The sequence below is a fragment of the Fusarium sambucinum genome, chromosome II, assembly GCF_050947815.1.
Source record: "Fusarium sambucinum isolate potato_lamoka chromosome II, whole genome shotgun sequence".
Taxonomy (NCBI): Eukaryota; Fungi; Ascomycota; class Sordariomycetes; order Hypocreales; family Nectriaceae; genus Fusarium; species Fusarium sambucinum.
This window is the reverse complement of record NC_139293.1, coordinates 931,725-958,068: the sequence shown is the minus strand read 5'-3', so window position 1 is coordinate 958,068 and position 26,344 is coordinate 931,725. Positions and strand designations below refer to the sequence as shown.

The window sequence follows — 26,344 nt, the reverse complement described above, 5'->3', positions numbered from 1 at the left end:
AGAAGAGGTGTGCACGTGTATGATGTCATCATGTGATCCAGCACGTGATAGTCTTCACGTTCAACATTCAGTTCCAATCTCCTATCAGACAACAAATTCTACAGTAAGTCACTGGCCTGTATCAAGTCAACAAAGATCCACCGCGGTGTTCAGTGTTTCAAGCAGCTCATTCGATGCAAATGTAATCCACTGTAAGAAGGCGGGGAAGGTGCCGCTTCGTGTACAAAACCATCACAACTCTTGTAACGCTGACACTACTACCATGATAACTGGACACAAGGCAGTCTCAAATAGGAAGAATGACTACAATGATTTGCTTTGGCTAGCTGCCGTATAACAAAGATCAAAGGTTTCACTGGACGTGATTGTCGCACGACTCAAGCAAGCAAGTCAAAGAGGAGATGGCGAACGTCGTAGTGACGCAAACCGACGATGGCAGGTTGATTGTCAATCACAATTCGGACCGACTACACCACCTTGAACACCAATATTACAGTCGGACAAGATATTAGTCAACTTGTATGATGATTTGTCTCAGAGCTCGAGAAATGCTTCGTCAATACGTGCGGGGAAAGAGGCACAGTATAACACTGCATGAAACGGTCAAGAAGCAGTACAATACCGTTATTCTCGTTCTCGCCTTGGCGCGGGGTTTGAGTGACCCCAGATGCATAGAATACTGACCGGAGAAAACGACAACCTCGGCACTTGTCAGCTCATAGAGGACTGATCAAGTATATCAAGGCTTCTCTCCGTCTGATTCACAGGTATCCCATCAACTCCAGCCATCATCAAACTTCACATGTACTCAATCTATCATCATGGCATCCTACTATCCTGAAGGCGAGTGCTACTTTGTTAGACAGTCCCTCAGATACCCTCACGGATGGAGCGCCGAGAATGAGAGACACTTCTACAACCATATCCTAGTCGAGTACTACTGGAATGGCTGGGTCACAACTGGTAGTCAAAGCAGGTCTCACCAGAGGTCGCAATGGAGACATGGAACTGCTCAAGGAATTAACAATACGCGCTACGGCGATTGGGATAGATTCTGGGTAGGTGAAAGCAGAGACAAGAACCCTCGACGCATGACAGCCGTGCACAGTCACCCAAACAGTCTCAACTGGAATGAATGCCGTGATCTCAGAGGAGGTGGCCCGCGTAAGTACATCCTTCGTCCCATCCAGATCCAGAGGCGCGATACCGAATGGCTTTGGATCGACGCTACGATCCCTCTTAGAGCCATCTACTTTCCGGTCGTGCAGCGGACGGACCAGGCGTTCGACAACCTGTGTACCTATGTTGTCATCGACTTCAGACACAGGGAGAATGTACAAATCACAGACGTCAACGGCGGCTTCGCCACCCGGTATCCCGTTACGTCGCACGCCGGTCTTGGCCGGATCGATGGTGCCACTTGGGGTTTCCATGTGCCCGACATCATTGCCTACCTGACCATCCCTCATAAACTTCGCAACCCGGATTATCGCTTGTTCCAGTCCAAGAACCGACGCGATGACTTGGTCGTGAGTTCAACGTCGTGGGCAGATTGGAACTCCATTTCTCCTCAAGTCATTCACCATCCCGATTTCTTCCGGGACATTGACTTTGCCCGCATCCTCAGTGCAACCTTTGGAGTCGAAGTTGGCTGGCGACCCTATGAACCATCAACATTTCTCAGAGACCTCGTCATACGGCTCGTTGACACTGCTCTTGGCATGGTTCCGGGCGTTGGGCCTATCTTGTCGATTGCGTTTGGTATAGCGGTGCAGGCGCTAGAGGATCCTCATTCGTTCGGCATCGACAATATCCTCGGTCTCAACCAAACTGCCATGGATGAAGTGACCAGATCGTCAAACAAACATCGAAAGTATCTTGCACCTGATTTCATGGGCAAGGGGCGTGGCCGCCAGACACCGGCTACCTTGAGCGATGATGAGCGAACTAGTCGGCAGAAGTATGGGGATGAGCTGAATGAAAAGCTTACAAAGGAGCTGAAGGCCCAGGTGGTGATTCGGTCCCTGCTGGAGCAAGAATTGTTCATGTATGGGGCTGATAGTATGAATGGTGTCGTGGAAGAGGAGCAGCCAGAGTTAGAGACGATCCAGTTTGATGGGCAGGAGGACAAAGGGGAGCTGGAGACGGTTCAGAGAGCTGGATTGGAGGACAAGGGGGAGGAGCCCGAGGGGGAGGATGGGAGCAAGAAGGACGAATGATTGAATGATTAACGACCAAACTAAGGAAGAAGGTGATGGAATAATTGGCTGAAATGATTCAAGTTGAAGTAGTTGTTAGGTAGTGGACCAAATTGACAGTTTAGTGATTGCAGCTCTGCATTGGTTGAACTATTCTTGTGCTAGTCTGAGCCCTAAAGGTGCTATAGTGGACCTGTTAAGTTGTATTGAATTAGTAATTGCACAGTAATACAGCTGGAATACGTTGTTACCTGCGGCCGGAGGCACGATGTATCTGTGTATCTGTATAAGGACCCCTTTACTTATGCGCTGTAACAACAGATGAATCGGACGTCAGTGGACGTGTAGGCACAATGTTCTCCTGGCTATCGGCGACAGATATGTCTCTATCGTCAAGTCGATAAGAAGGTCCTTTGCTATCACTTCCTTGCCCGAATGTGATCGGAGAGCCCAGTGCGGGCTGGGAAGGGCCATCTCCGAAACCGGGAATCTTCATCAGTAGTGGCCGAAGCGCCGTCAACGAAGCCGCAAGTATGCTAAGGGCAATCTCAATAATGGAATAGATTGTCCCTTCGAGAGTAGTTTCGACTGCATCTTGAGTAGCGAGACCTCCCGAGGCTGATGTGAGCCTGCTCAAGCCAACGAGGTACTTGATACGGACGATGATAGCAATGGAGCTGACGGCACCTAGGCCGAGCAGAACCATGATCATGATCTTGATCTTTAGGCGAAGCTGGGTTTTGTAGAGCATGTAGACGGGAAGTAGCTATAGATGGGGGTTAGTGGTGGCGGGTAGTGAGCAAGAGACATCCGTACCGCATAGAACCAGCTGATGGTGACGTCCATACCGGATAGTGCAAGCCCGGTGGTTCCAAGAACAGACGTTGAAAGACATTTACCCTCTCCGACGCCCCAGGCCACGGAGAGTGGACGGCACTGCAGGCCGAATATCAGGGTCGTGACCAGGCACCATAGTGTGACTACCACCATAGAGATGATAAGAATAATTCGGACTGCTCTCATGTTGGCGCCTTTCGCGAGGCGGAAGAGGACAAGGCCGACGCCGAGTTTCGAGAGGCCGGTCGTGAGGATATAGGCGATTTGAGCTGTTGTAAAGAACTGAGACATATCAGTATGCCAGTGGTAGAAGGAGGAAAAGTGAAGACGTACCATTGCTGCCTTGATAGGGTCAAAGCTGTCTTTCATCACGGTGGCTCCAATGCCGTATCGTATCGCCTGAAGTTCCATGGCACAGAAGATAATAAAGCCGACCTAAGAGTAATCAGTATTTGATGCGGATAAGGAGGTAAAAACAGAACAGTATTTACCAGTGAAAGAAGCATAACAACGTCGTCGTAGCCGATGGCTTTCTTGACACTTCGAACCCATAGTCTCAAGCCAACGGCAACGCCGTCCACCACCAAACAGGCGATTACCAGCGGATAGTAACTGTCTCTAACGCCCATTTCATCTACAAGGGAGTTAATGGTGAGAAGGCGAAAAGAAAAGGTAAAATGGGAAGTGAACGGGTGAAGTACCTTTCGATTGTGCGGCGCGGATGGAATCCACTCGATCATCTCGATCATCTCCTGTCGATGCTGAGATTTATGCAAGGCATGCATGCAGTTGATCAGCCTCAGAATATCAGAAAAGCTGACTCCTGGAAGCATAAGAGACGAAATTAGTAGGTCAGTTCATGCTCCTTGGACTAGAGTTCTTAGACCACTTATTTTTGTACCCTATGACTTACCAGACCAACCTTTCTGCTACCCATTAGAGCAGGCAGTTAGAAAACGAGGCGACTAACCGATTCAAGGCTGCCGCTTCTCTGCCATCTTGAAGAAATGACAATGTGTTGGTTGTGAAGAGTGTTGTTGACTTTGTCCCTTGTTTGCAGGGGTCATCCTAATTTTTGCGGGGGTTGGCTAACAATGACAAGGGCAAACCAACAAAAAGCATGGGCTGCAAACTACCAACGGCTACTACATAACATTGTAACCTTGCAATAACCTTCCGGGTGAGCTTCCGTCGATTATGGATACTGTCTATTCGTGTCAGGTGGATGCCCCGTCGACGTCCCGACGTACGACATTAATTTCCTTGAGGGATTTAGGAACCAACAAGACTTCGACCAACACTCGAATTGAACCACGTATCCTGGTGGATTTCGTACAAGCTTCGACATTACGAACGACTTACTGGCACCTGGTATGGAGCCCACAACACTCGCTTCAATGCAACATACCGCAGGGGTCACTACATGCCGGCATCTCAAGCGAGACTGCACACGTATAAAATAACAAATGCAAGTGAGTTTTGTTGGTTGTGCTCACAATATCTTTCTGACAGTTTCAATATTCTTCAAAATGACAGCTTCCGACATACATCCTCTCCCTACCACCCCCGACCAAGTAACAGCGTCTTGGCTCAGCAAAGTCCTCGGTCATGATGTCAAATCTGCCGAACTCACCCGAAGTGTGCTCAACGCTACAGCCAGCAAACTCTTCTTCACCGTTGAGTACCAAGACGACAATGATGAGTTGGACCGGCCAAAGCATGTTTGCCTGAAAGGAGGGTTTAACCCTGCGATGATGGCGGCAGAGGGATACAGAGACATGCTCATAGCCGCATACACGAATGAAGCCCGTTTCTTCAGCCTCGTGGCACCAAATTTGAACCACATATTGCTTCCTAAGATATGGTGGGCGGGAGTGTCAGAAGAGCAGGGTATCCTTGTCATGGAGGATTTGAACCAGTCTGGATTCACGTTCGGAAACCCACAGGATGTATGGCCTGTCGAGAGACTCAAAGCTGGCGCCGATCAGCTGGCTGCGCTGCATGCGAGCACTTGGGGTTACTCCTCTGAGAAGTATCCCTGGATCACGCCTTCGTATGAAGGTATGGTCATGGCTCTCGCCGGGATGTGGGACGATCAAATTCACGGCGCTGATCGACCGCCGTGCCCTGATGTCATCAAGAACTCTCGGGAGCGTACCGTTTCGGCGATAAAGAAGCATTTTGCGACAAAGAACCCAAAGTTCATATCCCTGATCCATGGTGATCCGCATACTGGCAACACGTATTCCGACAAAGCTGGTAACCCGCGCTTCCTTGACTGGCAAACCTTCCACATTGGGTCACCATTCCATGATCTGGCCTATTTTATCGTCGGCGCTTTGACGGTAGATGATCGAAGGGCGTATGAGATGGCTATTGTGGAGCATTACCTTGAGGCACTGGCTCGGTTTGGTGGTCCGTCACTCTCGATCAAGGATGAGGAGGTCATGAAAGAGTATTCGAAGTCGATGATGTCGGGAATGGGTTGGATCTTGACTCCATACGCGTTGCAGCCGAAGGAGCGTGTCTTTGCCATGTGCGAGCGCTACGGTGCTGCAATTGTCGATCACAAGGCGATAGAGATTGTTGAATCGTTGCCGGATGACAAGTAATTGTATTTATGACATCTATAATATCACTAGAAGGGACGGGTTGCAGGCAACGAAATCTATGACGAATAGAAACTTATTCCTGTCTCTATCATGTATTAAGCCACTCAAACGTATTCAACAATTCAAACTTGAAATTCAAACGTCCAGATAAACCTGAACTGAAGTGCTCCAGAGATCCAAGCTCGTTCACCGCATCGTTGAGATGATAGTCTAACACTCGCTGTATGACAGTCTTGCAACTCGCACAAAGATCGCCATTGGGTGCCGAAGGATGAACCCAGTCCAAGAAGCCGACTAACAAACTCAACTTCTGTACAATACTCGATCGGCTTAAGCGGGTGTCTTTCGGATGTCGTCCTTGGAACGTTGGCTGAAGAAGCTCTTGACATAGAATGCCGCCACCCGGAACAGCGAACGCCATCAACTAAAGAAGTCAGCATTGTCTTGTGAGTCATAGAAAGTTCACTCACCATCCATTCAAAGTCGCGTCGGATATCCCGAAACTTGTCCTTGTGTGTCCAGAAGAGTAACGTAAGCGAAATCATCTCAAACGAAACAAGGAGCACATCGCCTTCATCCAGGGCACCATACTGCAGAAACAACCTCTCAAGGAGAAACATATTCTGCAGATGCGTCAGACGGGAAAATATCCGCAAAGGTATAGCGTTCGCCTCAACTGGAGGATCAGACAGATCTTTCTCGTGGGATGCAGGCTCGGCTTGTGGAAGGGGTAGATCGTGAGGGTCGTCGGGGTCATAGATTAGATGTTTCGGAAACTGGGCGATAACGTTGAGTGCCCGGTATTTTAGATTCCTGGTAGGTCAGTCAGCGATCTACTTTCAATAACGAAAGATTTTGGTACCTTAGTGTCTCTAGAGTTGTGTTTGGGGTAGGAGCTAGAGCGATATCAAGAATTTCGCTGAGTATCACGGATACTTGATACGCAGCTCGACAGAATCCCGATGGGTAAACACCCCCATGTGTATTCCAACCACCTGGTGTCAACTTGGCTACTGCTCGCTCGAGCGCGGCACCACCGGATAGAAGGTCCTCGTCACTCAAATCCAGCGGCATCTGTGTCGAGCAGTATCGAGGATATAGAAGCGGAGGCCTGCCTGTGAAAGCGACGATAGCTTTATCGAGATTATAAATCCGTCCGAAAATACGCCTCTTGTGCTCTGAAGACAGTGTTGGCGTGTATGGTACTATGTTCCTCTGTGCGTGAACGCCCAGGTATGTCATCATCGTCACAGCCTCTCCATGGGAGTTCCAGACAGCCAAACCTGAGTGGCTCATCAGTATCCATCTTCGAAAGGGAAAGGACTGACTCACTTGCGTCGCCGATGATCATGGATTCCATGATAGTCTTTTGTTGTAATAGATCAAGAATCATAACATTTGCCAGCGTGAAATAGCGCGCAAGCGAGATACCTTGCCTCAAGAAGGCTAGAGCTGCCTTGTTCGATGTTCCACTCTCAAGAATATGGAGTTTATAAAGTTCCATAGGCTCGAAAGAATTAGGTATGCGTCGCAACACACTCCAAAGCATGGCAATGGACTCCCATCGTAGGTTTTGGCCGCAAAGCTGATCGGCCCACTCCTGGCTGTTCTCGATATCTCGAAAGGGTCGAATGGTGTTGTTGCACACACGCTCAGCTATAGTCTCAAGGTTGATTTTCTCCGTTTCTAAATGTGATCCAAATGTCGATTCGAGTGATCGGATAATCGCAGGAACTGTAAGATTCGACCAGAGCCGGTTTTCGTATTTCGTTTTATGCGCTACCAAACGATCGTAGCAAGGGCCAAGAACACATCCAAGAACCGCAAGGCTAGCATGCTGTATGTTGGTAGGTAGATCTTTAAACTTGATCGTGCAATTCGACTGTGAGATGCATGTGTCTTCGGGGTTAATGCTAAAAGCGTCGAGTTTCGAGAGGTAGTTCTTTGTTTCTTCAAAGATTTCGTTATGGCCTGTAACACCGAAGAATGAAGGCTTCACTGGAGGGCTGTCTATGGACATTGAATCGTCTCTTTTGTCTGGTGTCCCGATGTAGTCGCCGATAAAGTCGCCTGTGTAGCCAGAAGCCATCATGAATACATGAACGAGGAATCCCTCACCCGTATAGTAAAACAATAGATACCATATCCAAACAAAGGTTATCTGAACATTATTATAAATTAGTCAATATGACTGGCCTTGTAGTTTGTTGACGCATACTCAGTCGATCTTGAAGTGAATCAGATCTGACACACATGACGTGAGCGGGATCGGACATGCTTTGTCATTGTTTATGCATCTACTAAGTGTATCGTTCTAGCCCAACACAGGTAAAGTGTATCGTTCTAGCCCAACACAGGTAAAGTGTATCGTTCTAGCCCAACACAGGTCATCGTCACAGCCAACCTGACCAATCACATCCACTAAAAGATACAAAGCATTCCTGACCACTTCATCAGAGTTTCTTCAACTGGATACCTTCTATCTTACACTTTCACACTTTGAATTATTGTATAGTTAATTTTAGCCGCACTTGTTTTATTTAATTTGAATACTCAAGCTCTCGCCTTCTCGATTTCTATAAGGTTCTTAATAAAGGTTAAAACTTCTACGCAGATTAAAGTTTTGATAATTATCAAGTCAAGGTTTCTCTCAAGACTAGTTTTCTAACATAGGCATAACTCATACGGTCACTAATTGAACTCCATACTATCAGTAACTTATAAAAGAAGCATCTGCCCAGCCTTAGAGACCACATCGACTCCTCCCTCTTCCAAACTTGATCAACCACTTGTCAAAGACACAGTCAATTAATCCCAGTCACACATCCGGAACAAGTAGCGAATCGGTGAAATCATCTCGGCACTCGGTCCGCCAGAAAGCGAAATCTTCAAGGATCTGAAATGGACACCGAACGCCCACATAAGCGGCAGTGTTTTGGAGAGTTGCTTGCCAGACCTGCGCAACCCATAACATCACTCAACCCACATCAGCCGCCCCTTGCATTTGGCGATGATTCACTACAGCATTCATATCATCATTCTCGTCAGCGAACGCGCCCACTCAGCTTCAACAATCTTCCACCCGAAGTCCGTCTGTTAATCTGGGAGGCAACTTGGACTGGACCTCGTCTCATTGATGCTCAGATGGGTATGCTTTTTTACGATAATAACACCTATGAGAGATTCAGCAAACTTCAGATCCTCGGAAGCATGCCAAATTGGCTTGACACAGGCGAAACTAGACAAGTGCTCAAGCATGATCGATATCCAGTTGCTTTATCTGTATGTGCTGAGTCTCGGACTCATACACTCAAGCACTTCACTCTGGTCCGTCATCACCATCACATCGAATGGTAGCTCTATTTAAATCCGACTCTTGACGCTCTTTATGTTTCAGAACCTGTGTGGGATCTCGACGAGGATGACGTTCCCTATCGTCCAAAAACTCTGTGGGATCTCAACGAGGATAACATCATAGAGTTGGCACGTGGCTATGGGCGACAATTAGCTTCGATAAAGAAGCTAATCATGAACTTAAATCTCTGTTTTGAGATACCTAGACTGAGGGTCTTACGTATTCTGAGCGGCATCGAAGTCATCCAGCTCTATCTTGATAATGATACCCCATCAACATCGATCGCTAAACTGGTTAAGATGATCGACGATGAGTACGGGAAAGACAATCGTTATTGTTCCCGTTTTGAACTCATTGATCGTAAGGGCAAAGTCTGCGGTGAATGCCAGGTGGAGTAATGCAACTTGTGCAATGCATTAGTCTATTCTATTAGTTCATGTTTAACACAAGAATGTGGCGGCGATATAGTTAATTCTCAGGGAAAGCTAGGGATTGGGCTATTGATCTTTATATTAATGTATTCTTTTATACAATCTGACGATTTTCGACGTTAAACCTAACTGTCCTAGTGAATTGGAAAGATTAAAAGGCGAGACACATGTCCCACAGTGAACTAGCCCAATAGAGTTAATAAAAAGGTACTGTGATGACAACAAAAAGGCAAAAACATACAACAGCGGGGATTCGCTGGTCGTCACCGACCCAACTACTAATCCGCCCCTTACCAGCTTATCTATGGGAGAGCGGACGGGATCCCGAGTTCTCTGATAGGTATGGTCGTATGTGATAGTTATGCCTACAATTAAAAACTATATTCTGGGTTTGCTACTGACCTTACCCTGTGGACTCTATGATGTAGCATGGTTATAGAGATAGTTATATGAAATGGCTGTGATTGAGATGGCTGTGATTGAGATGATAATTTTTCGTGCAGTGAAAGTTGACACTATTATCAGGCACCTACAAACTTGTCTCAAAGTCAAACCAGTGACAATTGCTACGAGACACGGACAGCTCGAAGGACTATGATTCTAGCTTTTGTGATCAGAATTATAACCACGGCAAAAGCTTCTGGATCTTTCTACTGAATATCGTGATTTATTGCCAGTATGTTCAAATCAAGTTTCAAATATTTTTATGTTCGGACAAAGAAATATCTAGTCCTGCACCTTGATGACAACCTTGCCGACATGGCTTCCTGAGTACAGGTAGTCAAACGCAGCCGCTGACTCATCGAATGAGAAGACTCGGTCAACAAGCGGAGTGAGGGACACATTCTTTTCTGACAGAAATTGATTCAGGCTCTCGTAGTCATCTTTTGATCCCACAGCGATGCCCCTATCGAACTTGTCGTTAGTAAAAAGACTTTTGACGGGCACAAGCCTTGAAGGCATGATCACTTACTTGATTTTTGCGCTCTTTTGCATCAATCCCATAATGGCACTTGGATCCCAGTCGCCATTTATCCCGGCCAGGAATCCAACGAGAGAGACGAGACCGCCTCGTCGTCGTAAGAAGCTGATGTCCTCCGGGATGGACCCTGGCCCGGTATTATTAACAACAAAATCAACGCCCTTGCCGTCAGTGAGGCGCTGGACTTCCGCGGCTTGGTCAGCGACGGTTTTGTAATTCATGGTACGGACATCAGCGCCCAGCTTTCGAATATCTTCAAGCTTCTTTTCCGATGAAGACGTAATGATGGGTCGAATGCCCGCAGCGAGGCAGATCAGTAGAGCAAACAAGCTGACGCCTCCAGTACCTGGTTATACAGTCAGTGGTTTGTCTACGACCATCAAGAGGCCTTTAAATATAGAGCACGAACCTTGCAGAAGGGCACTTCTTGGGTTTTCTGTTTTGAGGCCATCCAAAGAGGTCCAAGCCGTTACTCCAGCGCACGTAATAGTAGCTGCCTGCAGTTCGATATTCTATGAGTAAAATGGCTCGAGATTTGTAGTTTGAGAGATATGACGAACCTCTTCCCATGATAGGTTCTTGGGTATTTTCACGATGTACTTATCCTCGAAAATGGCGTACTCACGAAGAACGCCATCAACATCGCCGCCCAGTGCCTGAGGCGGCGCGTCATCGTTATCAGTTAGACGACCGAGATCAAAAATGACAGAGACGTGGTCGCTAACGGCGAAATCCTTCACCGCACTGCCGATTGCAGCTACCTCAGCGGCTGCATCAGAACATGGAACACCACGATCAATCACCTCAACCGGGTAGCGCCCATTAATCATGGCAACATCACGGAAGTTGAGGGAGACGGCATGGATCTTGAGGAGGACATCGTGAGGCCCAAGCTCTTGTGACAGCTTTTCCGTGGATGGGCTGATGGTCCTGGGGATATCGCCAGTGGTGCGTCTGAACGCTTTGTAAGTCTCAGGAATAGGCATTTCAAGGAAGAATGGATAGTGGACGAGGTAGGCTTGTAGAATAGTGGGAATGGGATTTGAAGAGAGATGATTGCTTTATATAATGACCAGGTACAAAAGGCCGAGGTCGAAAGCCCCGCTCATCACAGATTGATTAGCAAGCCACTAAAGCCATCAACGTTACATGATACTGAGATTATCAAACTACCAGAAAGGAAATCAACGGGTTCTTTTATTGTCCGAGGACAGGGAATACGCTAGAACCAAATGCCAATGTGGCGACAAGTTAAATTAGACATTTATAATTGTTTAGGTAAAAAGCATATGTTACGTAGATGTTAACTATTAACTCCCTGATATAGCTATGTAAAAGACAAAGGAAATGGGAGGGAAGGGAAGGAAACGGAGTGAAGACAGAGGCTAGAAGTCAAAAATAGGTTGGGGGATGAGCAGTACATAGTAAATCACTAGCCCCATCTCATATGGATGCGTCTAACCATCTTGACTCAAGCCCCAGTATTTCGGCAACCCCGGCTAGAAGAAACTTACTAATGACAGCAACATCGTTGTAAATAATACTTGTTTTTGATTGGATGGCTGATAGCTTATGAGCCTCCCAAAAATGAGATCTACATCTCCGAAAACAGAGGTTACAACCCCAGAAAGCTGAAGCACTGACACAGAAAAGAAAACCTAGACGAGATCTCGAGTTCTCTGGTGGTTATAGTCGTGTTTAATATGCCTACAATTAAAACATATACCCTAACTTTAGCATTTAACCTACTACCCTGTTGATTCTCAAATAAACTTTTTACTGCCTTTCTTAGTCGCAAGAACCATCACGTTAACTCGATTAAAGCCCTGAATATTTCGACTTCTAAGATAAAAAAAAATACTTTTATTCGGTATTTATTCTAACACTCAAGCATTTGCCAAGGCGTTCTTAGTCTTATCCAAGTTATTAATAAATATCTATATATCTATATGCTGAGCATAATGCCAGGCATTGTAATCGGCAAGGAAGACTTTCCGGATAAGTTATACTCCAACCCTATTAAGGCAGCTATCAAGCGTGGCGAGAATGCAAAGCTGAGTATGGAGACAAGGTCTAGATAAAAATACCAAGCTGCCTGCCCTGGTTCATGGCCAGCTGAAACCAACAACCAATAGTGTCGTGTCTAGACTCAGCCGCAAACAACATGACCAATAAGGCAGCTTCATTAACGCGACTCAATTCGGGTCTGACATTCATTTTCTCCATCTCAACCTTCACAATGGATCCTCTCTCAATCGCGTCTGGATGCGCTAGTCTCATAACTACCATCGGAACCTTAACTTTGTCCATTACTTCATTCGTGCGAAGCTGTAGAGAAGCTCGCAGCGATTTGGACCGCGTGTCACGCGAGCTGCATTCCCTCCAAACAGTTCTTGAGCTTATCCAAGAGGACGCGAAAGACGACACAAAGCCATTTCCCGACACAATCCAGCGTCACGTGTCCGGTATCGTGACAAATTGCAACTCGGTCGTTATCGAAGTCCAGACATGCATAACCAAATATGGGGACGGAAAGGTCAGAAACAAGGCCGCGTGGGTACTCAATGGCCAAGGCGACATGGAAAAGTTGAGATCAAGTCTAGAAGCTCATAAATCTGCACTGGAGCTAGCACTGGATATGCTCACTTTGACTGTCACAAAAGACATTAAGACCGACACTACGAAAATCCTTAATGATACAGCCGCTATTAAAGACGATACTTCCCAGATTCTCGAAGAGATTGCGCGGCTTCAAGCCCGACTCCCTGCAACAGCCACTGCACCGAATGACTATGTCCTGCAGAAGTTTCTAGAAGATATGGCAACTTATACAGAATCGACACTCGATGTTGATGGCGGGTTTAGTGACCGCGGAAGCTCAAAAGCCCTTTCATTCATAGATGAGGGCGAAGAGATTTCACAGGCCTCAAACACATTTGATCTTCCTATCCGGAACTCAAAGAGTGAGGACAACGTCAAGGCCAGTCAAGGTTCTCATTCAACATCTACGGCTTACGATACCGCCGTCTGCAAAACGAAAGACGACGCTGATTCTGCTATTAAGTCGTCATTTGCTAAAATGGTCAAACGGAAGCCCTTGATCGGCGGCGCTTTTGTTGAGACTGCGCAAGCATCAGACACGGAAATATGGTCCAGGCCGAGTTTGGTCCAGCAGCAACCTTCCTTGGGTTCTCAGACATTGCAATTCGATCTCAAACCAACTCCTGACATTGCAAGTACACTAGTGATACATCTGCGTCCTACGAGGCCCAAGTCTACGGATTACGTTAATGCACCCGAAGGAAGTCGAACACCATCTTCTCCACCTACTCCAACGCAGACGGTTCAAGAAGTCCACACAGATACAAGTATAAGCAACGACGATATGTCATCCAACCCCTCACACCTACTTCTTGAAAGGTCTGAAGAAAAGAAACCAGTCGCACAAACAGAGGACCTCTCACCGGAGTGGGTGTATAGAATTGCGTATGGTATCAACGAAGTTTTCGGCAACTTGATCCTCAATTTGCCTGTTCCAGACACGATTCTGAAAGCTGTTCTACGTACGGATCACGAGGAATTCACTCATTCGAGATTTACCTTTGTGACATGTCAACCACGCAAGATGGTTGGTGAAAGGTATTGCCTTAGACCAACATTCTGGGCGACAAAACCAAAGACGAAATTTGTTCTGCTGCTGGTAGCAAATACTCTTGATGAACACCCCTTACTAAAATGGAATGAGATACATGATGCGATCGCCTACGCCGAAAGAAAGCTTGGGCCAGATACTTGGAGACAAATTCGTGTGCACATTCACTTTGCAAGTCTTACCTGCAAGCACTGGTCCGAATTTCTCAAGGAAATCGGGTTGGTTCAGCATTTTCAAATCCCCCCCAAACCAATACGTGAAAAACAGGTGCTGAGCGAAGCGCTCACACAAGATACGGAGCAAGTAGCGGAGAGAAAGGTCGAAGGCACCATGCAGGAGGTATGTCAACGTGCACCCATGTTTGACCAGAGCACAGAACTGACACAGGTTTAGTATACGGTGCAACTTCGTGGGGTTTCAGGAAGTGACTTGTACACAAAAACGGGGACCATCCAAGCAGACGTTCCCATCCAGGTAGTGGTAACACGTTACGCAGCAGGATATGTCCCGGACGACTATGGTGACTTGGCTGATTGGCCAAGGTCTATCCTCAGCATTCTGGATGCCAAACATATCATACACATGAACTCTATCAGCTCTATTAAGAAAGGAGATCATAAGTTTCTGTATAGGGCTTGGACTACAACAAAGCCTCTAGGGACGCGCAATCATCGATTCGAACTCATCAAGTCCAGTGATCTGATCAAACAAACTAGAACGTTCAAGGAAAGAATTTTGAGGTAGATGATACCACTCATCTAAAGGGATGGTAATTTGAGATATGGATAGTCACAAGCAGATCATCTTATATAATACCCAACGAACGGCTTCTCAAGTCACAAGGCGAACTGACAATAAATCTTGCTGATATTACGTTCTTTGCAAACTTTGTAACTATAATACTGTAACCGGTCAATAATCATAGCAAAGTAACCCAAGCTAGACCAACACATGCCAACACATGCCAACAGTTGTTTCTGATATCAGATATCTTACTGGCTATCTTAGTTACCAGAACATCATTATTATTTAAAACGCTTGGTATAATTGAGAAATAATTAAATATTATCAGATATATGCACCCCATAAAAGTACATACTAGCACCCTAAGTATGACAGCCAGGACAATCCCAGCAAGACGGATCATCCCAAACATGATTGATATTCGGTCTTGTAACAACATCCCCTGGCTTAATAACGTGATCGGCTGTGTAACATTGGCCATTTATGTAACTAGTTCCAATGCACCGACTGTTCGCCCTGCAAATAGCAGCACACTTTGCAGCCGAGCTTTGATCAGGATACCAGTCAAAACCCATACCGTGATATCCAGTCGAGAGCCATCCTGAAGTGTTACAAACGCCGGTCGCAGTGGTCGAACGTGTGCATACGTCGCCTTGCTTATAGTTACACGTAGGACTCTTAGGTAGAGGACTGTTATTGGGGACGCAGGTTGGACATGTCCAGCAAGACTTGTGACTCCAAACAGCACTTTTCGGGTCGAAGCTGGGATCATCATAGCTTGGATCAGGCTCCTGGAGATCGGAGGTGGTTATCTTAGTAGATGTAAAGATACAGTGGTTTTCGGAACCCCAGAATGCAGATGTTTCGCAATCTTTAAGTGTGTCGCAGATAGCAGCGCATTGTTCCTGGCTTTCCTGCATAGGGTACTTGGAGCGAGGCTCAGTCCAGCTTTCTCCTGAGAAACTACCGCCTGTTATGCAGACGTAAGGAGTATTTGCGACACCGGATGAGCTGATCTTGCACACTTCACCGTGGTTATTGTGACAGGTGCCGGTTGTCTGGGGCGCTTTGGTAGTGGTGACCAAGCTGGTAGGAGTCTTTGATGTAGATGATTGAAGTGTAGGGGCCTGAGATGTAGAACTCTCACCCAGCCCGCAGCCTGAACAAGCAAAACACTTCAACTCATTCCAATCAGCGGAATGACTGTCACCTGCTTCTTCCACTTCGGTAATCTCTCTATTGGAGAAAAAACACCTTTGAGAAGCGAATTGATACCCAACGTAAATACAACCAGGCAAAGTCCTGCAAACCTCGGCACATTCAGCCACGTTGTCGAAGCGGTGATTGCTCCAGTCAGGCTCTTCATCACCAGGCAAGGTGTAGACACCATCGCTGGCATGGCCATAGAGACGACCACAGTTCCAGTCCTCATGTTCAGACAAGTCTTGGATTCTCTGGCATGTAGGCTTGCAGATAGATTGCGTGGGCTTAGTGGTTGTGGTGGTATGAGAAACCACTGAAACTTGAGTAGTGGAAGGGATCTCGGGCGCTGACGTTCCAGAACCACAGCCACTAGCAAGACAAGTGAAGCATCCCTCAATGTTGTACCAATCAGCCATCTGACTGTCACGTCCATCGCGTATATCATCTCGAGTAACAACGGTGTTGGAGAAGAAACATCTACCAGATAGTTTCTGGAAACCAACTGACTTGCAACCTGGCATGTCTTTTTTGCAGGACTCAGCACACTCTACGATGGATTTAGAGCGGTGCTGGGTTGCAGAATTATCGTCACCGGGGAATCCGTAGATGGCATCGGTTTTGACGAAGACGCCGACGAGGTCGCACATGTCGTTATTCTGAAAGCCATCAATGAGATTGCATTCTGTTGCACACTTGGACGTTGCCGTGGATTCAGAAGCTGTTGTCGTTTTGTCAGCTTGGGAGGTGGATTGCGTGAGGACAGTGGTATCAGATGCTATAGCATGGGATGCAGTAGTCGTGATGTCAGATGCAGAGGTAGCATCCACAGAACTTGTGCTTTGGCTGGTCGGTTGGTATGATGTAGTAGTAAGCTCTGGTTCGGTATACGAATCAAACTCAAGACGGTAGTTACCGATAGTCTCAGGGGTAACTTTATCCGAGATGAAGATTGAGTCAACCAAGATGGATGAATAACCAGGGCCAGAGCATTCCAAGGAGATATCAAAGGTAGGGTCCTGGCCGATAGTCTCGACTTGCTGAAGCACTCTAGCCCAATTGACGGTTGTACCTCCAGCACTAGTAGCAGATAGAGAAAAGAACTTTCTGTTACCAAATGTCGCACTCACAACACAGTCCTGAGAACCGCCAATTGAGGTGACAAGGTATAGAAACTGAATGGTGTACTTCCTGCGTGGTGCTGCCTTGATAACCTGGTAGATACTTGCAAGTCTACCAAAAAGGCTTCTCTTGCCATCCGGGCTTTCACCAGCAGTTAATGAAGCACAACCATCGTCAGGACTATTGTCTCCTTTATAGCATCCTCCCGAATGGAACTCTGCGTTTCCGGTTGCACCAAAGTCTTTGAGACCGCTCGGGCTGTCAGGATCACGGCTAGCAAAAGAACCTCCTGCGAGAGAGTTGGTGATGATGATGACTTCTTCTTCTGTTGTTGTCGATGATTGGGGGATAGTAGGAGTCAAACTTGGGACGTCGCTGGTTGGAGCCGAAGTAGTGACAGTGTCGCTATTGATGATGGTGTCACTTTTCGAAACCTCGGTGGAGCCCTCGGTTTCGGTAGTCGCGATAGATGATACGACTGAAAGGGTGTCGATTGTTGTTTCACTGCTCAGAACATCCGTCGAGCTTTCGGAAATGTCGGCGGTCGTAAGAGACGTGGTAAGAGAGTCACTGCTCACTGTGGTTGGACGACTGGGCTTGCAGGGACCAGCGATAGCGAGATTAGCAAGGGCCAAGGCCAAGACGCCGATCTTGGACTGCATCGTGGAAGAGGCTGTCAGTCACGATTGAAGGTAAAGAATGACTTGACAAACATGGCAAAAACAAAAAAGGTAATGGAGAATTTTTAAACATTTTATTTACATCAAGAGACCCCTGAATCCGTTAAATTCTCGCTCGATTCAGCTTTCACAAACCATTTATAACTTGATGGTACTATTGATAACTATCGACAGCCTCTTTTGGCTGCATCCCTGTCGGAACAGGTCTGGACCCAAGCCGCTAGTCTTGGTTAGGAGTAGACGATCCCTACACCAATCAAGTCTTTTAGCTTAACCCACTTAATGTAAACAGAAATTGCACGAGACTTCATTTTTCTGAGACATGGTCGTTGTGTACACATTGTTGAGGCAATACCCTAGAGCCACGAGTGTTGACCCAACTTTCAATCCCTAAAAGACCACGCCATTTAGCAGTAGGTTTCTAATACTAATATGATAGTATTATTTTACTATATTGACTTTGAGAAGTGATAATATTATCCACTTTTTATTTAACAAGAAAGCAGTCAGTAACAGCGTCGAGAAATGAGGCTTCCTAAACCATTTATTCCGAATTCAAGATAGCCGATAACACCGATGTTGTATCCTTTGATGATGAGCATATAATATCCTCAGACACATCTGCAACCCTCCAACTACCAAGCCCAATGAAGCGGCCATTCACCGAAAAGTACAAACCTACCATCCGACTCTTGATCACTTGCCTTTCCTCACTCCAGAACCATTCTACCGTCTGCAAAGGCAGTAAAGGTTGGAGCAGATACTGAGCCACAGTTGGATCCATGTTTGCTTGCCTCATTAACTGTATTGTCGACTGCCACTCCTCGACGGAAATGTCCTTCCCAAGTCGAATTCCCGATCCGCGAGCCAATCTGAAAGGCTTCATGATGAACTCATCCTTGTTGGAAGGATCTTGTCTTGCATTTTCCATGACACTTTGCAACTCCTGAGATCCAGGAATGATAGTGGGGATAATGCCGTCTTCCAAGATCTTTCCTTGGTCCTGACTCATTATCTTGTGCTTATGGACGAGATCATGAAGCTCTTGGTGAATAATACCGAGAATCCTTTTATCATGGGCGATAAAGACACTACGAATGTCGTTGACGCTTCGCTTAGCGATCTCTCGTACCATGTCAGGGTCTAAAGCGAAGAGCTCAAAGTCATAGAGCTGGAGTCCGATTTGGTGGACTTTTTCCATGAATTGACCGTTGATGTTCATCACATCTAAAGCGTTCGAGCTGACTGCGGTTTGCTGACCAATCTCACAATACAGATCGAACCCAGTCCAAGATTCACTACAGGGAACGACCCTAAGCGAGGAAGGGCGAACTGATCTGGGCCTATATCCTGTCCTTTGCTCTACCAGCCCAAAAAGGGGACTGTCCGAGGGAAAGTCGGAAGATTCGCCCAGAAAATGAATTGGGGTGGTGGGGTCGAATAGTTGGAACAAACTGTGAAATAGATCATTATAATCAGTTGCCGGCCTGATAGACGGATCACTCCAAGGATCGTCGGACAGTGCCTGATATGCGATGGCAGCGTAGTGAAGATAGCTAATCGGGAATCTTCCGTTGATCTCGCAGACTTTGAACTGAGGACGTTGGCAACCTCCAGTGTCTGGGATCAGGATATCTGGTCTCAGATTACCCTGGTTCCCCCTATATGGTCTGATATCACCCTCCTCAGAGCCCTGCGCAACCCACCGAAGAAGACTCTCGACACGAGGTTCAAATGGCATTCGATTCGGGAAATCTGCCTCCTCATCTTTCCACCATCGTTCAATGATATTATCAAGTGCCAATGCCAATGCTTCATGGAATGTCGCAAGCTTAGAAATAAAACTCATTGGAACAAGAAACGGGAATGGATTGAGTCTTTTTGTCAACTGGGGAAGTTGCCCGTGATGCTTGGTGTTTTGTGACAGAGCCTGTTTCATGGCCTCCGCTTCCTTGATGCGGGTCTGGGCACTTGCCTGCTCGGGTTGGATGAGTGAGTTGGCGCTCTTTGTAGCAGCCAGTGATATTTGACGAAGCCAGGGACCCTTCTTCCACAACAAATTAGGAATTTGTTGATCGACGATCTTGAACGACTTGCTTGCATGTTAGCCCGATATGAACCAAAAGGTGAAGGTTTTCATGGAGTTCTCACAGTCTTGAACGACGCCTCCATCCTCATCGTTATGAAGGACTTGAAAGGCATTTTCTCCTTCACAAAATGTCGATATATCCTTTGCTCCACAGACTGGACATCTCCTTGGAGGACACGATCAAGCTCGAAGCTCACTATTTGCCACCCATCACTCTCGATTCCTAGACTGTCCAATAAGTACCCTATGTGATTTTGGATAAGAGCGTGGTGCACTCTATCCCACACCTCATGCACGTTTATAGTGGTCGTGGCCTCCAAGCTTGTCAGGTCAAACCCTTGATCTTCAAGGGTTGGTCCATGCAGCTTTACGCCGGCCAAGTCACGTATAGCGAACCCTTTGATGGTCTTTGTTTGACGACAGACTCTTACGACTGCGTTTTGCGCGTGGAACTCGAATCCAACACCATGTCGAATGAGAGGGTCTAGGGAGAGCTCCAAAAGCTTTCGAACGTATCTGTCGGACCATGTTAGCGCTGCGAAGTCAAAACAGAAAAGGGTATGCAAATGCCTTCTTAACCAGGCCAACTTGTCTTCAGGTGTTTCTAGTCCAAAAAGAACTTCAGCATATGTCCTGCTACCGCCTTGTGGCCTTTCTAGTAAAGCAGCAGCAAGAATAAGCGATTCGTTATTGTCCATCGCTCTCGACTCTAGGTTCTCCCGCAGGATGCATGTCATGTATCGAGCCTCTGTAGTATCTTCTTGACTACCTGTAACTGCTGCAACTTCACCGAAAAGCCACAGGTCCTTGGGTATCAGTTTCCGCAGCAGGCAAGTCATTACCGGCGCTGCCTCTGCTGACCAGCATGGCAAAACTCTCAAGGCAGAGGTAATGAGACACGCCAGAGAAAACTTCAGATCATACGTATAGCCAGGTACAGACACTGTTCGGATGGCTGCTTGTGCAAGTGCTCGATCTGTCACCGTTTTGACCAATTTGGCTGTAGGGAAGAAATGAAGTAAGGCAGGCAAGTGTTTCTCGAGGCAGGGAACTACCGTGTATTCACCCCGATCATATGGGGACAAAACTCCCATGAGGTCCAAAAATGGCTTCAAAGACTTTTCAAAGGGTCCGAAAAGGCGTATTGAAGATCTTAAAACCGCGACAAACGAGAGTCCTGGTTTAAGCAGAGACGGAATGTCATCGGGTGTTACCGGTGACAAAAGACCACTGGCAAAGCAAGTTCGATGGAACTACAGAATTAGCAGTGAACTAACATAGAGAGTGTTACAGCATACCGGATGAGCCGGGTGACCAGTAATAAGGCATCGTTCCCAGTCAAGAAATGAGGAGTTGATATTGAGAATTGGCGCATCGCATCCGAGCTTCATCCACCCCTCTTGGTCTTTATTAGTAGCCTTACAATCCTCAGAACATGTGCCTTCTACATACCTAGCATTTCAGACGAGTTTCGGAGCTCCAAAGCTATGGCCGTCTTGGTTTTCTCGTCGCATTCAAACCATGATGACGCAAACTCAAAGATGGATCCAGGGTCGTTTTCTGTTACCTCTCTATCATCATAGTGAAGAAGAACAAGAACCCCCAAGTTGTTTGGACGGAGATGTCTGGACAGGTTAGATTTGTCGCCAATTGGAAGAGTCATCCATCGCTTCGTATCACTAGGTCCAGTGATGCAGGCTCGTAGTTGGTCAATACCATCGATGAACGATACTAAAACTAGCTTTTCGTGGATGAGCTGTGCAATCAGCCTTTTGGTAGTCTCGCTTTTTGCTAGTGAACTGTAATCCATTGTAGACATTGTTAACGAAGATGAATCAAGTCTAATGTGGGTGCGATTCTGTAACAGAGAAAATGAATCAGGAACTGGTCACGAATAAGAAGGTTGTGGTGCTTGTAATGTCCAGCTACATGGGACGGCACGTCTCTTGGCCAGCCAGCCATATCTCAACACCACCATGTCACAGCCAAACAGATGGCAAGGTTTCAGCCGTCTTGTGAATCCTGAGGTATGTCGCCCGAGCCGGCAACGCTGTCCCTGTTTGTGGCTACTGGGTAGCAGAAACAACGGCCTCCTAAGTCTTAGGGTATAAAAATAAGGAGTCTAAGAACTATAGCCTAAGGGGCATAAAGTAACCTACTATTTTCGTCTCTTATGCTTCCAGCGATAAATGTTTCTGATACCCTGGGGCCTGGTTACTAGTCTAGACCCGGTTCGTTCACTGTGTCACGCCACCACTGCCATTCCTTCGTATACTGCGCCAATGTCTCAGAACTCTAACCAAAGCCAAAGCCATGTGTATTTATTCGTCAATCTGATTGATCAAAGACGAAGGCGGTGTGTTGTGGTCGGTTAAACTTGTCTCATCCGAACCCGAGCACAATAACACAAACGTAGCACGAAAACGTAACAGAATCTTATACTTTTCGTGGACATAATGCTGTGTTTACAACTGATGCGTTACTGCCCAAGTACCTGTTACAAATTAATAATCGATTGACTTGTTAAAATGTAATATAACCCCCATATTGTATACTATCTTTACTCTACACTTCAACGTTTTCTGTCGATTTGACGTTTGATCATACCAATCCATCGCGAACATGAATCAGCTAGATCGCCCACCACAGCAGAACTGGATCCCTCACCGAGCTCCACAATGTCTACCGATCGGAAACGCACACATATACCCATCAACTTCTCTACACGTAAGTAACATGCTTTTTTATCCTCCATTTGATGACACTAATGCATCTCAGGCTGTCAGCTCTTCACTACCTACCTGGAATTCTGTTATTTCATGGTCAGAGAAAGACAAGAGTCCATTAGAGAGCGTCGAGTACAGCTATCCAAGGTAAGTTTGCTTCTAGACCACTAGAGGTTTAGCTATTAGTAACTAACATTGTGTGAAGATTCTTCATCAGCAAGCCCCTTCGTCTACTCCTCCTTCGCGTGAAAGAACGGCTATGTATTTCCGATGATGATACATTGGGCTTGGTATTTCCTTCCGCTTGGGTGGTAAATCTCTGTGTTGAGACTTTGAGACTTTTTAGTCCAGATGACCATACTATCCAACGCTCCGTTCGGTTCGTCCCACGAGATCCTCAAGACTCAAGAACAGAAGCTGCCTATCTGGCATTCTCCGTTGTACTCTTTCCTGCAACACTGAAGAAGTCCGCCATGGCCGTTTGGATGGACACAGGTGCCGGTATGTCAACCCGGCATGCTGAATACTGCCTGGAGCATTTTGAATCTCTTGTTTTGGATGCTCCAGTCTCGGCCCACGAAAACTCCACAGGTCTGATCTCTATATCCGCAGATACGAGAATCAAGATTCAGTCGGAACATGGGCCACAAGATCTACACGGCCTAGCAACACGCATTGCTCTATGGACCACATCAGAAAAAAAGGACTTGAAACCAGTAACGGCCGAGGATGTACTGATATTCCCTACCGGGATGAATGCAATCTTTACTACGTCGGAAGCATTGGCTACCCTCTGCCCTGAGACAGCCATTGTTGCTTACGGGTGAGACTTTCCTGCGATTTCTGTCATCAGAACTTTGTCCACTGACTATGCAACTCCAGTTGGCTTTACCCAGAGACAGTCCATGTCCTGCGAAAGAGCCCCTGGGAGCGAGTCATATCCTTCAAATGGGGCACTGATGAGGAGCTAGATCAGCTTGAAACAATTCTCAAAGCCCGACCAGACGATATATCGGTACTTTTCTGTGAGCTACCGAGCAACATCAAATTCATCTCACCAAATCTTGAACGAATCCGAAGTCTGGCCGACACATACAATTTCATTGTTGCCTGTGATGAGACGGCCGCAAACTTTATCAACGTTGACATATTACCTTATGTTGACATTATCATGTCTAGCCTTACCAAGATGTTCAGCGGTGCTTCAGATGTGACAGGAGGCAGGTTTGTCAGCCCGTTCCGTGACCGTCAGGAACTCTTTCTGATGTAGTTTTGCAGTGTCGTAGTAAACCCCAATTCCCCTCACCACGATGACATCCTTCGTCATCTACGCGTTCAATATGAGAATGTGTGTTGCTTCCCTGGAGACATCACAGCATTATTGAGAAACTCAATCAACATGGTTGATCGCGTGCGAACTGCAAATGAAAACGCCATAGCTGTCGTTGACCTACTTACTGGTCACCCCTTGATTGCACAAGTTAACCACCCATCCCAAGGTCCAACATTCTCTTCATATGAGAGACACCGCCGAAAAAACGGTGGGTATGGGAATATTCTTAGTGTTGTGTTTCATTGTCCAGAATCTGCACGCATCTTCTATGACACCTTGGACGTCTGCAAGGGATCAAGCTTTGGGACTAATTTTACTCTTGTTATCCCGTATGTGCAGCTAGCTTGTTACTGGACGCAGGATAAGTGCGAAAAATACGGGCTACCTCGGCATATACTCAGGATCAGTGTGGGATTAGAAGATCGAGATGAGATTTGTGGTAAGATATTACTGGCTTTGGCGGCAGTGGAGGCATCTAATCGAGGGAGCTCTTACAAGCTATAGTAGCTATTGGGAGGATATTTATACTGCTTTGATCTTTGCTTCTCATGACAACACAAAGGGAATCCCATCCCCCACTCAAGCCCGAGGCTTTTGGCCATAGACAATCCTCTGTCGGAAGTAGGGATGATGTCGACCTGATCTGATCTCACGTCTAAGCTGGGTGCAAAGACCCCTGACACGGTCCTCGGTCCATCCCAGGAGTTCACAAGCCAGAAACAGAAGATAGCCTTCGTAGTCTCGCTCCAGAGCTGCTTGCATGTATATTCCGACTTGCTTGAGGCGCTCCTCTGCATGCCAGCCTCCAACCGGTGCCTTCATCCAACGTTAGTCAACCTGTAAGTAGCCAAAAGAAGATTTACATGTTACCTTGAGATCAACCACGTGGATATTCACGAATCCTGCTTCCTCCATAGACTTTCTCTGAACATCCTCCCGAATCATGGAGAAGCTTCTTCCAGCTCGTTGACCCCCTTCTTCAAAGACTTCACCCCAACGCTGCATTGCGCTTCCGTCAGGGATTGAGTTATCATCGGATTCCATAGTTGACGAAACTTCGTAGCTCTCGACCCAACCGCCAGGCGCACATGCGGTGTAGGCTTCGCTGAATGTGGCAGCCCAGTCGGTGATGCTTCCCAGCATGAATCGCATGTGAACAAAGTCAAAAGAATCAGGGTTGAAGGTCCACGAGTCATTGGCGTCTTCGATTTCGCTGTCATATGTGAGTTAAGTTCGGCTACTGTTGGCTATAGATACGTACAGTCGCAGATTAGGAGGCATCCAGGTTGGTTGGATAGGGCTGATCTCGGTGCCGACTACTTCGACTCCAGGATGCTCGTCGGCAAAGTCGCTATAATTTTGTGAGCTTCATTCATTCCACTATTTGCGTATGTCTCACATTGCCCAAATAGCTATGTTTGTGTTAGTACTAAAACCTGAGGTCATGATTGGAGGCCTTACCAGTTCCTGTTCCGATATCAAGAACCCGCTGCCAAGACCATTAGTAAGCCACATAGACAACACATTAGAATCTCAGTAACTGACCGAGATATTGGAGTCCAAGGGAGCCAAATGAAGTTTGTCCCCTAGTAGAAGGAGGGTGAAGTGATGTCTGATCCATGTTAGAAGATTCCCAGAGACGGACAGCAGTTTAACTTACGCAAGGTCCAACGACTCGCTTGCTTGATCATCATTCGATGCCCTGGGATATATTAGTAAAGGTCAATTTCAAGACTGGAGATACATACCAGTACTGTGCAGTCCCTCTATCTGAATGGTAGGTGCGACCATGCAGAGTTCGGTAATCGAAAATGCTTGAGCTCAAGGAGTAAGTCGAATCTGCCAAGTTAGATCCAAGAGCAGAATCCATGTCCGAGTCGTCATGGTCATCAAAACCCTCGTCAGTCATATCATCATCACTTTCTTGTCCCTCGTCTTGGTTCTACAATTGTAAGTCAGTAACTGTTGACAGATCGGACGCGGAGACACCGGACCTGTCGGGGCTGCTGAAGATTCTGCAAGACCTCCCATGCGGGCGTTGGAGCGGGTGGAAGAGCCAACGCAGGCGGAGCTCTCGGTTCACTTTCCATGATATTCAATTGATCTTGACTTATTCTCAAGTCATCTACAAATTAATCAGTCCTCGGGTAGAAGAAGAGGGGGTTTTATTGTTGCAATACCGGGGAGATTACGACAATGGCTGCTTATTCCCCCAGTAGCGTAGTCACGCTAATATTGATAGACTAGACGTAAAAGATAAGGCGTTCCGGCGTGGCGGCACCGTCCAGACCTATTACAGCATAAGTTGCGAATGTGCTCGGACGGTGATCGTCACTGTTAGTGTCTTGTGAACAGCCAACCCATGCGACTTGTCAATCTCACT

The 26,344-nt window shown here is 46.8% G+C and overlaps 10 protein-coding genes across 10 annotated transcripts; 4 read left to right on the top strand and 6 right to left on the bottom strand.

Moving 5' to 3' along the window:
* Nucleotides 1-821: 821 nt before the first annotated feature.
* Nucleotides 822-2,219, top strand: FSST1_007115 (uncharacterized protein; the record flags this gene model as incomplete). The annotated part of the gene is made up of 1 exon (XM_083236695.1): nucleotides 822-2,219. The coding sequence occupies one exon, from the start codon at nucleotides 822-824 to the stop codon at nucleotides 2,217-2,219; it is 1,398 nt and encodes a 465-aa protein (XP_083083076.1).
* A 277-nt stretch (nucleotides 2,220-2,496) lies between these two features.
* On the bottom strand, nucleotides 2,497-3,664 carry FSST1_007114 (uncharacterized protein; the record flags this gene model as incomplete). Its single annotated transcript, XM_083236694.1, has 4 exons — nucleotides 2,497-2,964; nucleotides 3,015-3,317; nucleotides 3,369-3,470; nucleotides 3,527-3,664. 4 exons carry the CDS (start codon nucleotides 3,662-3,664, stop codon nucleotides 2,497-2,499), a joined length of 1,011 nt encoding a protein of 336 aa, XP_083083075.1.
* Nucleotides 3,665-4,564: 900 nt separating this feature from the next.
* On the top strand, nucleotides 4,565-5,647 carry FSST1_007113 (kinase-like domain-containing protein; the record flags this gene model as incomplete). Its single annotated transcript, XM_083236693.1, has 1 exon — nucleotides 4,565-5,647. One exon carries the CDS (start codon nucleotides 4,565-4,567, stop codon nucleotides 5,645-5,647), a length of 1,083 nt encoding a protein of 360 aa, XP_083083074.1.
* Nucleotides 5,648-5,735: 88 nt separating this feature from the next.
* FSST1_007112 (fungal specific transcription factor domain-containing protein) lies at nucleotides 5,736-7,736 on the bottom strand (the record flags this gene model as incomplete). The annotated part of the gene is made up of 4 exons (XM_083236691.1): nucleotides 5,736-6,071; nucleotides 6,118-6,460; nucleotides 6,510-6,930; nucleotides 6,980-7,736. The coding sequence occupies 4 exons, from the start codon at nucleotides 7,734-7,736 to the stop codon at nucleotides 5,736-5,738; spliced, it is 1,857 nt and encodes a 618-aa protein (XP_083083073.1).
* Nucleotides 7,737-10,159: 2,423 nt separating this feature from the next.
* FSST1_007111 (zinc-dependent alcohol dehydrogenase family protein) lies at nucleotides 10,160-11,401 on the bottom strand (the record flags this gene model as incomplete). The annotated part of the gene is made up of 4 exons (XM_083236690.1): nucleotides 10,160-10,340; nucleotides 10,407-10,761; nucleotides 10,825-10,912; nucleotides 10,976-11,401. 4 exons carry the CDS (start codon nucleotides 11,399-11,401, stop codon nucleotides 10,160-10,162), a joined length of 1,050 nt encoding a protein of 349 aa, XP_083083072.1.
* A 1,253-nt stretch (nucleotides 11,402-12,654) lies between these two features.
* FSST1_007110 (uncharacterized protein) lies at nucleotides 12,655-14,811 on the top strand (the record flags this gene model as incomplete). The annotated part of the gene is made up of 2 exons (XM_083236689.1): nucleotides 12,655-14,406; nucleotides 14,461-14,811. 2 exons carry the CDS (start codon nucleotides 12,655-12,657, stop codon nucleotides 14,809-14,811), a joined length of 2,103 nt encoding a protein of 700 aa, XP_083083071.1.
* A 362-nt stretch (nucleotides 14,812-15,173) lies between these two features.
* On the bottom strand, nucleotides 15,174-17,795 carry FSST1_007109 (uncharacterized protein; the record flags this gene model as incomplete). The annotated part of the gene is made up of 1 exon (XM_083236688.1): nucleotides 15,174-17,795. One exon carries the CDS (start codon nucleotides 17,793-17,795, stop codon nucleotides 15,174-15,176), a length of 2,622 nt encoding a protein of 873 aa, XP_083083070.1.
* A 562-nt stretch (nucleotides 17,796-18,357) lies between these two features.
* On the bottom strand, nucleotides 18,358-21,721 carry FSST1_007108 (uncharacterized protein; the record flags this gene model as incomplete). The annotated part of the gene is made up of 5 exons (XM_083236687.1): nucleotides 18,358-19,905; nucleotides 19,965-20,418; nucleotides 20,473-21,155; nucleotides 21,201-21,307; nucleotides 21,355-21,721. 5 exons carry the CDS (start codon nucleotides 21,719-21,721, stop codon nucleotides 18,358-18,360), a joined length of 3,159 nt encoding a protein of 1,052 aa, XP_083083069.1.
* Nucleotides 21,722-22,524: 803 nt separating this feature from the next.
* On the top strand, nucleotides 22,525-24,465 carry FSST1_007107 (pyridoxal phosphate-dependent transferase; the record flags this gene model as incomplete). The annotated part of the gene is made up of 5 exons (XM_083236686.1): nucleotides 22,525-22,629; nucleotides 22,681-22,775; nucleotides 22,834-23,451; nucleotides 23,511-23,852; nucleotides 23,907-24,465. The coding sequence occupies 5 exons, from the start codon at nucleotides 22,525-22,527 to the stop codon at nucleotides 24,463-24,465; spliced, it is 1,719 nt and encodes a 572-aa protein (XP_083083068.1).
* A 75-nt stretch (nucleotides 24,466-24,540) lies between these two features.
* FSST1_007106 (S-adenosyl-L-methionine-dependent methyltransferase) lies at nucleotides 24,541-26,051 on the bottom strand (the record flags this gene model as incomplete). Its single annotated transcript, XM_083236685.1, has 9 exons — nucleotides 24,541-24,777; nucleotides 24,832-25,174; nucleotides 25,223-25,312; nucleotides 25,361-25,373; nucleotides 25,423-25,450; nucleotides 25,507-25,573; nucleotides 25,622-25,663; nucleotides 25,710-25,903; nucleotides 25,956-26,051. The coding sequence occupies 9 exons, from the start codon at nucleotides 26,049-26,051 to the stop codon at nucleotides 24,541-24,543; spliced, it is 1,110 nt and encodes a 369-aa protein (XP_083083067.1).
* Nucleotides 26,052-26,344: the final 293 nt, after the last annotated feature.